This window comes from Colletotrichum higginsianum, chromosome 8, assembly GCF_001672515.1.
Source record: "Colletotrichum higginsianum IMI 349063 chromosome 8, whole genome shotgun sequence".
Lineage (NCBI taxonomy): Eukaryota > Fungi > Ascomycota > Sordariomycetes > Glomerellales > Glomerellaceae > Colletotrichum > Colletotrichum higginsianum.
In genome coordinates, this window is record NC_030960.1 from 4,382,681 (window position 1) to 4,395,737 (window position 13,057).

At 48.0% G+C, this 13,057-nt stretch overlaps 2 protein-coding genes across 2 annotated transcripts; both read left to right on the forward strand.

Moving 5' to 3' along the window:
• Positions 1-1,540: 1,540 nt before the first annotated feature.
• CH63R_12277 (uncharacterized protein) lies at positions 1,541-2,359 on the forward strand (the record flags this gene model as incomplete). Its single annotated transcript, XM_018307251.1, has 1 exon — positions 1,541-2,359. The coding sequence occupies one exon, from the start codon at positions 1,541-1,543 to the stop codon at positions 2,357-2,359; it is 819 nt and encodes a 272-aa protein (XP_018154092.1).
• A 7,950-nt stretch (positions 2,360-10,309) lies between these two features.
• Positions 10,310-12,570, forward strand: CH63R_12278 (uncharacterized protein; the record flags this gene model as incomplete). The annotated part of the gene is made up of 2 exons (XM_018307252.1): positions 10,310-11,062; positions 11,200-12,570. 2 exons carry the CDS (start codon positions 10,310-10,312, stop codon positions 12,568-12,570), a joined length of 2,124 nt encoding a protein of 707 aa, XP_018154093.1.
• Between the last annotated feature and the right edge of the window lie 487 nt (positions 12,571-13,057).

Genomic DNA, 13,057 nt, shown 5'->3' on the forward strand with positions numbered 1-13,057 from the left:
TTGTATTTAAATATATACTCTTTAGGGTATTCTATTATATGAAAATTGTAAGGCTTGTGGCATAACGCTTCACCACAAGATGCACCTCCAGCGTCATGCCATAGATATTCACGGCACCGTGTCTTGAGCACCCGTCTTTGCCAAGCTACTGGGACAGGAGTTTCAGATGAGGGTGGGCTACAGCGTCAAATTCCCACACGTCGAGCGTAACCCCAACCAGTACATGCTACACTACGAATCCATATCGACTGATCATGACAGACTTGGGTGATGGCTTTCACGTGTTGAGTGGCCATGTGATAAGTTGCCAGTTACTCGGAAGTTGCGTAGCATCGTTGTTAACTCAGATAGTTGGCCGTGAGCAAGTGACAAGGAAACCCAGTCTCGCTCCGTCGGTGATGCACTGGTTAATAGGCAAAGGAGTTTAGCTTTGCACTTCTGCACTTAGTTTATAATATAATCGGTCTCTCTAGTTATAGTTATTCCTTCAATGGCTAAGACCAATTCTTTTCCGTTGCTCTAGATTCTATTTGCTTCCCGTTTCGCTTCTTATACATCGTCCTATTCTGTGACAGCCTCTCCAGTTCCCCAATCAGGTCATCCGGAAAACCACCCCCCTCATAGACAAGATCACGAAACGTCTTCTCTGACCAATTAGTCCAGGTGCATTTTAACAGCCCGGAGGACTGCATTTCCAATTGCTGGCTCAACTCTGGTTAGCATAGTCTCTTGCGTGGCAGCTAGGATGGCCGGCGAAAGGCATCATATCCCAGGGCTCTCCTCCATAGACTGGAATCTCGCGGTTAGGCGTGACGATGACGACCAGCCCCCACAAGATATAGACTCCCTTCTCCTCGACAGAAGCTTTTTGCCCCCCTCAAAGTTTGATGTAAGACTGTCCGCACTCTCGCCGGGCCTCGTAGCGCCTCGCTTCAATGTCAAGGGCAGACTGTACAGCCCCTATGGCTGTACGATTATTGTTCCTGACCGATCCTGTCGGAGGGAAAGGAGTGCAGTTGCTGTTGTTGGACTGACTTCCCTCGAGGCTGGGCCGGGGCGTCTGGGCTTCGGTATCTCCCCGGCGTTTAGCCCTTTAAGTGGGGGTCGACTCCAGAGACGTCTCCAAGCCTCAATTAAGGCCGGGCCCGAGAGCCATCGGCGTCTCGGTGCCCGCCGGTGACTGTGAAGCCTCTGCTCTGGAATCTCTTTAGGTCTCTTCACAAACTACAGACTGTATCCCATTCCTGTGGAAAACCGATTAAGGAGGAGTGGAGCCAATGGGCAGTGGGCCTTACTAGGTTCGAGCGTGACTAAGCAGTGTGGTTTAGTTCTAATAAATACTTAAATTCCAAGTCGTTACCCTGATCTTCAAGTGCCACCAGGATGTCCAAGTGCCTCAAAAGTTTTACGGCCGTCCAGTATGAACGGTAGTAGCTTAAACAACGCGACAAAGTGAGGCTTTATTTGATCTTATCCTTCGTTAAACCCCCAAATTTCACACACAATCTGTTTAGCCCGCCCTACAGCGTAACCTTCCGAAATGCCCAACGCAGCTAATACTGGCCCTGGTTACCCAGAGGGCTATCAATCCGCGAGCGGAGACCTCGCTACCATCATCAACAACAGCGTCGCGACAGGCTTTTTCAAGTGGGGTTTCGTGATTCTGCGAGGCGTGTACGACAACGATGACGAGTGGCAGACTTTTCTCAACCTCTTCAAGGCAGCGATCGCTGACGAGCTCCACGACTCGAAGCTAGAAGACCAGCTCGGCCCTCATCTCGAATGGACAGTTATTGAGGATCGCACGGCTCTGGAGAGTGCGTCCAAGGCTACTGTGCGGACGCGATTCCTCGCGTGGGTGGAGGAACAGAAACGCGATGGTGAAATAGCGGACAGGCCTTGGGCTGCAGGTTATCTCCCTCGGTACAAGTTCTGTCTATACGTCGACGAGGTCTGCATCAAGAGTATCGTAGCGAGATTACACGGGGGGAAGTTGATAGGATTTCAGTGGTGTTTGAGTAGCACAGGAAGTGTCGTTATCGTCAATGGCCTGCATCAAGATTATACGCCAGAAGAAAAGGACGACGCAGACGATGATGAAGAGGAGGACGACGACGAAGGCTACATGGAAGTTGATGGTACAACTCATTACGATGTTGGCTGGGCGTATATTGGGGTGCTTGGCTATGCGGAGTTATACTCGAACCTGGGCTCTGGCGGCTCGCACGGTCAGATTTGGGACGGTATGGTGTATCGGGGCCGTCGCCCTGAACGAGATCCCGAGCCCGATTACGACTACGGCCGTCCATTGTCTGAAGTAGAACGTGGTGCGAAATACGGGCAACGCATTAAGAAATAACTTAAAAGCCAGCAGAGGGGAAAACTGATTTAGGAAAAGAGACGCGAAGCTTGAGGGTCACATACAACATAGATTGGACTTTCTAAGAATTCTCTTGTTCGAATATTCGTAGGCGCACATTCAGGGGTCAATCGTAATGTGTATTGTGCTTGTCCTTGCCTAAGACCTCTCCGCGTCCCTTATGCGCCTCCTTCTAGTGTGTTCCCTGTAACTAAGCGCCTCTAGTGCAGCCCTTAAGTGCACCTAGCGCAGTCCTCAGCCAAATACTTCTCCTAGTGCCTTCCTAGCATCCTAGGCGCTCTGCGTATGCATTGCTTCTAGCGCCCCTAGCCTACCACCCTTTTTGACATCTCTATACTTTCCATACAATTAAATATTAACTTATAACTAACGGAATTAATAAGCGATTTTTGTGTGCCCTCTACTATTTATTAAGGGCAGTGAAATTTAGACTCTATAACTATTGAAAAGGGTAGTAGGCTAGGGGCACTGGTTCACCTACAGCTGGTGCCTGCGTAATGGGGCATCTCTGGGGGAATTTGCTCACTTCTTTGACTTCGCATTTCTAAGCGCCGAAGAAAAGACGTGGGCCTTAGCTCATATGCCTATTTCGTTGGACTATCCGAGTCTAGTCCGCAATGCGCTCTATTAGTTGGATTTACTCCAAGAGTTGGAATTATCTGACTTCAAGCTGAATTATCTATATCTCTAATAGAAGCACTTCTATACATCATCGAGAGATCGACCTGCCTCGTTCCTCGAGAAGGCTGCTACAGCGCTTCACCTATTCTATCGCAAACTAATCCTACTTTAAGTGGATGACTGATTGACTATTGCCATTTACATACTACAGTAGGTACAACCGGCAAAAGACTATAGAATTAGTGACAGGGCTCGCCTTTTTGCCTTTCCTCATTCTCAAGACAAGCAAACTTTAAGTCGACTAAGTCTTCTGACAAAAGCTAATTACTAAGTATACTCTAACAATAACGTCTTCCAGCTTTTCGACGGCTGTAGGCAGAATACGTAGGTCTTCGTAGAGTGTAGTGCCTCAGATAACTCTTCCTATTAGAATCTCGAATCTAAGAGCAATAGAAGGCGCATAAGATAAGCTACAGTTGCTAGTAGCGTTAACTTTAACTTTAGGGTAAGTATAGCCCTAGATAAGTTCAGTAAGAGACTGCAGACTTATATTAAGAGAGTAAATAGAAATAGTGTACTAGGGGCAGTAAGTACAAGCGTCTTGTCTTACACGAGTGCACTTAAGGTAAGTGGGCTTACAGTTATATACGCTAGGAAATATATGTAATCTTAAATAAAGATATTAACGCCCTGTAGGATTTAGACCTTTAGCTCGAGTACATTAATACTTAGGAAGAAATACTACTATTTAAGCGTAATGCAAAGGAGTACAGTAGGCCTTTAGTTAAAGAGGTTAACTGGATGGCTGTACTTGAGTACATTATTTAAGTCGCCCTACATTACAGATTTTCTATACTCTTCAATTTGGACAACTAAGAGTATTACAAGAAGCCCTAACAATTAGGATTCTCAGAATTAGACCAGATCTGGTTTGGTATTTGGTTCTCATTGGCTACAAAAACTTGCGCATTGGCCAGGCGTACCCCAAAAAGTGTACATTCCTTCTCTTTTGGTTTTTGTCCCCAAATTCAGGTCGTGCACTCCTTTAGCATCTCCAAAAGATACATATTTGTGCTTAGACGAAAAGTAAGACTGAGACCATCTTGCGTCTTATTACGTAACAAGGCTCAACCTAAACAGGTTGCAGGCAACCACATTCTTATTCAACCAAGCTGCTATCATTAGCTATTATCGTAGTGCCTACCAGTAGAAGCTGAGGATGCGTAGCTGGTAATAGTATTGTTAGTCGTGCTGAAACTACCATGTTGTTACGACCCGAATTCGGTTGGTGACTGATGCAGCCTGGAACGGCCCCTGGCGCGAACAGCAGGGCAGAGAGACACTCATGTATGCAGGCGCACAGCGCAGGCCGAACGACGGAACAGAAGAACTAGGGAAGGTCACGTAATGGATCAGTTTGGATCACTAGTGATCCAACATAATCCTGCACTCAGGATCAGTGAACCACTGAACTAATCCAACACCAAGGATCACCAACAACGGGAAGTAATCCAACGACAGGACACTAGGATATAAGGACATTCATTCCACACAACGTAGTTACCTTCCATAGCTCTTCAGCAATCAACTTCGTGATTCACTCTACCATAAGTAACTCTTAGATTATCCTTCTGTTGTGACCACGACAAGTTATCTACGCCTTGAGTATACGACTGATCACCGCACTCTCACCAACAAGATTACCAACAAGCCAGCAAGACCCCAGCACTGTTCATTGAGTACTGACCTCAGCTACCTGTTAGCAGAAACACCACTGTCGGATATCTGACCGTAACACATGTCTCCAGACACAGATCCTGTCAAAGCTTAAACTTTAATAGGTTTAAAACAATATCGCCCTCAGACCTTCACAACCAAGCTGAGACAATCAGGTTCAATACATCTATTCACACCTTATACCAGAATACACTCTGCTGTACTGCACGTGTCAAAGATCCAAACTTCAGCTTAACTAAAACACCTACCAGTGTTTAGATAGCCAAATTTTACAAAACTTTAACCCGTACAGATGTTAAACTGGTTATCCCTGTTCGTAGGACCAGTTCATTTTCTACAAGCCATACTTTGAAAATAAGGACCTCTTTTCCTACCATAATTTTAAAGTCTATTAGGTATCTAGGTAGCTAAAACCAGTTTTCAGATCTCAGACTCTTGTTTTGCTGTAGGATTTCTAACCTATAAAGCCAGCATTAATTCCCTTCAATAAACTATTTTCATTCCATCAGAATCATTTTTACCTAATAATCTCTATTATAATGCAAATTCATTACGTTTTGCTTTCTTCTATCTTACACAATTGTCCTTTTTTACACAACTAAAACCTCCTAATATTTTCAATAAAATTATTGTTTCTCTTCGTCCTCTATGGTGTCACCGTATCCAACAACACCTACCAAGAAGATAAAACACCATCAGCAGGCCCATTGGAAATCACTTCAATTCACCCATTCAACCACCCACCATCTTCGCCATCAACGATATCTTGTACCATCTTCTCAGCCCAGTTCTGAGGGGAGTAATTGCACGCAACCGTACCTAGGCCTCAATCAAACCAACGATCTACTCTATCCTCAGCTACTTAGTACAACCGACGTTAAAGCCAATTTTGCCTGGCGAGCGCAGTGGCAGAAGGACAAGATTGCAGCAGCAGACGAGCTTTACAAGTCCAATAAAATCAAAAATCAGCAACAAGCATCACAACGCGCTGCACTTGAAATCGCTCAAAATCAGAAACGCCATCAGCACGAGAGTGCAGCTATGCAACGTTTCACTACTCAATACACCCAAAGCAATAGCCTGAACTGCAAAACAGAGAAGCAAAAGGATATAATCGACCTTACATTATCATCTCCAATCGACAATGAATTCAGCAAGCATCAACACCTTTCGTCAACCTCAGAGAGGAAGTGCAGTATTCCATCAAGTCGTCCTATAACTGAAGCTACTTCGCCAAGCCGGAAGCGCAAGCTGTCGCCAGATGTACTTCCTCCCCTGCCTAAAAAGCCCAAAACGCATAAACTGGTGGACGTACAAGTGGCTAGGCCAGGAAGCTTCCTCCAAAAAAAGACCTCTAAGGCAACTGCTACGTCCTCATTGCCAACAGTTCCTGCAAGAGAGACGAGGCAGTTGCTAAGTCCCACCGCAATAGTCTCCCAAAGGAAACAGGTCTTCCGAAGGCCTATATCTCAGAATCTTTCATCGCCACTTAGTAGCCCTAGCTCAGCCGGCAGTTGTAAGCTGCCTAGAAAGGGTCCTATCCTACAACTTTCTGTATCTCCCTCGCCTGAGAAGAAGGCTACGTTGTCTCCTCCTGTTGCTACGTCGCCAGTTAAGTTTTATTCCCAACCCAACCCGCCTTCCTCGCCCCTTTCTAGCGGATTCTTCCAGCCTGGATTAGAAGAGCAAAAGTGTATCGACAATATATCCTCTCCCTGTCGGATAGAAGACAGACTGCAGCCTCAGGATCAAACAAATTCAGGGGTAAGAAAAAGTCATACCCAGATTCTTAAGGGGGTTCTGCTTACAGCACCTTCACCAGGGGACCTATGGATTGCAGCCCAAGCCCCTAGTTCAGTGCTATCCAACAAAAAAACCCTAAGGTCATCAAGTCCTTTTCTTCCAGTAACACCAGGCATTGGATTATCGCCATGCGCTTTTATTCAGACTAGGCCTTTTACAACCAAGCAGTCCTCCTGTTCACCAGTTTCAGAAGGAGGCATGCTAGGAGAGCATGTCTTTAATAGCAATCCTATTGCATCGCCAAACTTACCAAACGAAGATAGGCTCATTCATAGGAATGAAGGGTCTCATCCTTTATCCAGCGATGTAACCTACAGCTCTTGTGTTTTAATAGAGCAAGCAACTACATTACCCTTTGCTTTGATTCCTAGCTATGGGAGTCCTACACAGGCAGCACCAGACCCCAACCACAGTTGTATAGATCTGGACTTACCGTCATCACTAGAGCCCCATTCCTTTAAGCAACATAGGGCTAGTAGCTCTTTATTAGATCATCACATAACTAGCATTGTATCTCCCATTTGCGATCCCCTACCACATTCGTCTATTCATCCAAATACTCAGGAAAAACTACCAGACCACTATTACATTTCAAGGTGCAGTTCCCTTCCTAAGATAGACCCTTAATCTCTAATTCTACCCTACCTGCCTACCTTATTTGCAATTTCTAATAACTTTCTCTATTGCTAATAGTTGTTATAATACTAGCTCTAATATTCCAAACTTCGAATGCCCTCCAAGTAATCAACTCCAGTATCAGAGCATGGTCCAAAACAATTCAACGTTCCCACATCTTACAGCCCATATTCCTTCGTCTATTATCTCAGAACTTATCAGTACCCCTGTATTTTCGCCTACTCTGTCTCAATCTAAATAACTAAAGCTCATGTTAATGTGCTACTCTTAATACATTCATTGCAACTTGCCAGCTTCTATTTGGCTAATATTAATTACTTGCTGCTAGAATCAGACTAATGACGTCGGGGCTTAGGCTCAATTAATTAGGCCCCAAGCAGATTTTGTTGGAACGTAGCTACGTCGTCAACTCCGCCACTACCTTTAATGCCGCAAGGTTCCAGAAGGACACTTATTCAAAGACAATGTAGGAGGCACTTTAGGCGTGCTGGATTGCCGTCTATCAAGGGCCCCTGGATTGGATCATTGCGGATGCTGGCTAGAACTTCACTGCTGCCCATATTTCAGCAGGAGGCCAAGGCCCTGTCTATCAACGTCAAAATCATCCCTGTCGAAAATCACTACAGCGTCGGAAAGGTCGAAAGATACCACACTGCCGTACGTAGGGCATACAAGATCACCTGAGAGGAATGCCTCTTCCTTCCGTAAGACTCAGCGCTCCAAGGTGCCTTCAAGTCAGTCAACAACACCCCTGGACCGGACGGCCTTGTTCTGATCCTCCTTGTCTTTGGCGCATACCCCCGTACGACCGATGAGTCCCCTCCATTGCTAGACCTTACGCAACGTGCTGAGGCTATTCGCAAAGCTAGCGCAGCTATTAGAAAGAACCACGCGAAGCAACAAGTCAACAACGCACTTGCCACGCGCAACAGTCCAGATAATTTGGCCCTAAAGAAGCTCGCAATTGGATTACAGGTACGCGTGTAGTGCGAAAAGAAAGGATGGACCGGACTACTTCAATTATCAACGTCAATGGTCCCCGGAGCTTCAGATCCATTGTGGTTAAGCTTATCACAGGCAGGACTCCAGCGACAACGAAGAGGTCAATAAAGGGATCCAAGTCTGTTGGTTCGCCGGAATCGGGCTGGCAAAATCGTGTATCGGAGTTAAGGTGGGCGGCCCCATCAAAGGCCACCCACCTACTTCGCAGGGCGACTGCAAGGCACCCCTGTCTATTATCCTTCCTTTCCTTATAGCTGCACCAACCCAATCGAACGAAGTGAAGCTATTACTAATTATCAATATATCAATTCACTTTGTGCCAACAAAGTCACCGACAAGGATGTCTGCAAGACCGAGAAGACCACTATCGTCGTCGAAATTCCCCTCTGCAACAACGGATCCAACGATGCGTCAGTAGCATTTATGTCCGAGAAGGAGGCCGCCGATTGGGCCCTTGGTGAGAATCTTTGAACGGACGGCATCATCACTACGCCTAGCGTCAGTTATACAAGCGACGAGAGCTGACAAAGGTCAGACTAATTAATAGGAGTTATAACCTAGCTGACGCAATAAAGAAGAGCAACTCTAACGCTGCGCTTGAGCGCATTATCTCTGCAAATAACGTTACTGTTTGAATGGAAGGATAGGTCAATCGGATTTGAAGTGTCTATTGCAGGGGACTCAGCAGGAAGGAAGATGAAGACTAGCGCTTTTGGGGTCATGCGGAGGAATCTGGGGAAGTAAATGCCTAACTCAATTGTTTCTGGGTTAGGTATGAATTGTAAGCTAATTAGAGAGTGTTTAATAGCTTGCAGGAAAGGCGCGAATACAGGCTGAAAAGGAGCCTCTTTTACCTCAGTTCTTGCGGTTCGATCCCGGCCACTTTTCGATCAAAAGAGAAGTTGCTAGGGTTGGAATCAGACCTGCGACCTTGGGGCAGGGGATTAATCCGGTCCTCGGCACAATGGGGCGAAAGGTGGGCGACGCGCGAGTTGCCCCACCCGACCTGCCCGTCTGGTGAAAGTGGGGCAGCCACCGCGCCTGCCATTGAGGACCTCAAGCAGCCTACCACGCAATTCGTCACGATATTCAGCATCATCGCTATTGCCCTGTATGACGAATTGGCCCATCTTGCCTCCGTGAAATCAAACCTATAGTAACAGTTATACTAATACTTGTACTCAATGTAGGATCTACTTTAAATGCAAGAGTAGAGTAGGGAGTCCTTAGCAAATAAAGAGCTACTAGCTATAGTTAGTATGTATTCAACTAAACTATAAGTAGAACAATTAAGTAATATATTTAAGATTAGAGTTATACTGCCTATCTTTGTATCTTTGTATGCTGCAGAAGGTCTTATAATGATGTTATTATTATAGAATTAGGGATGAGGAGGAATTCAGGGTTAACAGCAGGTGCAGGCTACTGGCCTCTTACTACAGTATGTCACCAGGGCAGTGCAATTCAGTAAGTTACATAACTATCCTAGGTTTTTCCGTTCCATCGTCATACCGCACGCTTCCTTTTCCACAGACTGTATTAGTCTCCCTCTAGCGCAGACTAACTCTGCAGGACAGGAGAGGTACCCCAGCCATTCTGCAGCCGCAAGACTCAGTCCATTTCATAGCGTAGGGGTGTCCTACAGCTAACAAGGTCAAAGGACAGCAACGCTCTGACCACAGTGTATGTCTTAGACCTTGTTTTCCCTTCACTAGCTTACTTGCTACACCTCACCTGCAAGCTGCTCAGTCTCCCTTATTATGGACGTCTCTCATGCTTTACTGCAGATTGGCAGTCCTAAGCTCCTTTTCCCTACTGCATCAACCTAAAACTGTACACAGAATCACCTATTAGACCTTTTCTGGTAACAGTAGTATGTATCTACAGCCGCCAGTCATCTAAGGTCAACGTCGTCCAGCGCCATCTTATTCCTTAGACTGGTACATTAGAGACCCCCTTTATTGCAGCATTGCAAAAACCCTACGCAAAGCCATCCTAGCAGTCAGTTACCTACATCCACCCACCTCCCAAGAAAAACGGCGTCTGCTGCCCCTTTTATAACGCTGTCAACGATTCCCTGCCAGCAATATCTAAGGTGTGTTCTCACCCAAACGTGTTCCTTCCAGCAGCATGCTTCACTACTTTACGCCTAGCACCTGTTCCGACACTGTCCTGGATGCTGCTGACGCTGCACTCTCTGCGCAATGTGCGAAGCAGCAGGCCATGCCACACCCTCAGACCAAGTGTTTACCTGTACCACTAGCTGTCGACACCATCGCTACCCAGCCGGTGAACAGTCTGTCTCCACCGGTCCATAGAGATCGGCCTTCTTCCCTGCCTGACGAGGTCAGGACTGGCAGGTACAAGCCTGCCACCAGCGCCAGCCAGGCTTCTCCCTCCGTCGTTTCCCCGTCCTCCCCTAGATTCCGCCATCAATCTGCCAACAAGGCCGATACTTGGTTCGTGCGTCATCCCTACTACAACAAACACAACCCATGCAAAGACCTAACCAGCCACAAGGTCCTATTCTCTTTCGCCCTCGACTCCACCGAGTCTCATGCCGGTTACTGGCGACAGGCCCAGTCGATTCCAGCCCCGGGCACTCCTGTTCCCCAACGCGTATTGCAGAGCGTTCAAGGTACAGCAGGACATGCCGTCAGGGCCGTCTCAGCTAGGATACTAGACGGCTGCTCCCCACCAGCGCCCACAGCGCACCTTTCGCACAACCAAGGCCGCCCCCCTATCCCTGTAAAGCGTCTTTACACGCTCCAGCGTAATGCAGTATGGCGTCCACTTATTGACAGGTGGTGTCTCTATCGGCTTGCTGAGAGCAGCTTCAATATATCGAGATGGGAATGGATGGCCGTCAGCCGTGTCGACGACGTACGTCCTTGCCTCCGCCTCCTGATCTTGTCCCCCCATGCAGCGCAGCTCCGCCTCCTACACAGGACCAGCACCCAAGAGCAGTCGCAAACGATCACCCTTCCTTAGATTGCTATGTCTAACGTCATCCGTCCCAGTTTTGGATCCCATGGATCGAAGAGACAATGTTGTTCATCCGCGCCGTGCAAGCCAGTTGCTGCCCAGAGTTCAATCCCACCCAGGAGGCCTGGGAATGGCTTCGCCAAGTTACCCAAGGCCTGCCGTCACGCTCTGGTGAGGAGCCAGATGTTGCTGCCAACGTTGGGACGGCGGACGCCTCTAGACATCGTCAAGTCCTCCAGTACTGCGTATCCGAGGCCGCGTCCCTAATGCCAGATATCAACCGCTGTTTAAACGAGAAGAAGCACGATGTCGACGTGCTCTCGAAGGTGATGCACCACATCAGCTTTTGGGCTGTCTCTTCCAGCAACAACAGGCAAGAGACAGCCCTCCCAACATCAACCTATCGGCAACGACTTGTGCCGCTGCTTACAGCAGTCATCGTCCAGCTTCGTAACAACCCTTCCCAAGGCCCGCCTACTTTATCCGCCTTTTGCAGCAAGCTAGGCCTCCCGCTGGAAGAGTCGTCTACAGCAGGAGCTGTCAGCTGCAGTTGCAAAACACTAAGCTGCAGCTACCCACACGCCATACCCCTACAGTATTATCAAAGTCTCCTTCGACAACCAGCGCGTCTACCCAACAACCGCCTAGCAGAGGTGTCGTCTATTGAGTTCCAGAACGACGTGTGGCGCACGGTCAGCAGGTCTATGTCCCAGTGGAGGACGCCTGAGATGCAAAAGACGCTCTTATCCGTGGCTGGGGTTGGGAGTCCTGAGTACATGGCCCGCTTCCAGCCCGACAGCCCGTGGGTGCAGGTCTGCAACGTCGTGCGGCGATGGTTCGGCAATCAATCTCAACTCGTCTCTTTCGCCCTGCGTAATGTAGACGAAGAAGACAAGGAAATCGCAGCCCCTGCACTGCTTCCGCTTACCCCGCCGTGGAAGAGCGTTGTTCTCCGCCGCATCATACGCATACGTCCCGAGTACCGGCCCCCATACAACCAGGTGCCCCCCTTTGTTGTTGCTGGGTTTACTGCTCTAGAAAACCGAAGCCTTAAGAACGACAAGTTCGACAAGACTGCTGCCCATTACCGCCTTGCGCGCAGTGTACTTGACGACCTGATAGCCACCCGTCCCAAGGTGGCCGACATCCTCCTACTCACCGCCCTCGTTTTTGGGCATGCCACCTGCACGCCCTTTGTCAGGCCAGGCCTTGCCACATTTGAGCCGTCAACAAAGGCACCCCGTTCCGGCTGTGAGCGTACTGCTGCCCTGCTTACTAGGATACTCTGGTTTGTCGCGCCAGTACGCTTTGAGGCAGGAGAGGCCGCCGGACGGATTCGGCACCGGACATCTCTATTCCGCTCAGCTGGTATAAGACATCCCCTCCTTCCCCCCTACTTTTCGTAGCTACACCGCCTACCTACGTCCCCATCGCAAGTATTATTGCTAACCTGAGTACCCCGCCTAGGCGGCCCAGGGCTAAACCACCGTACACTCCTTGTCCTTGGCTGGTGTCATCTCGTGAGTAAGGACACCAACATTGACTGGTTTACCCGGATGGTTGCCAAGCCGGATGCCGATCTTGTGGCTCAGGGGGCTGTTGCCACGGCCTATCTCGACGATGCTGAAGCCCTCTTTCGCCTTGTATTTAAAACAGCCAATGGGCAGCCGTGGATCGATCTGTGCAGGTCTATTATTGAAGAGGTTATATAATGTAAGTTTTACTTACCCTACCCTCTAGCTTACCTCTATCTTAGTTCATAACTAATGAGACAAGAATTACAAGAACTACAAGCTGTACCTTTCCTCTATTTACAACTACATACTATTGTAGTAGTCACCCCTATGTATTAATGCCTCCCTACCTGCGCATTACCTAAGGCTAGTATATATA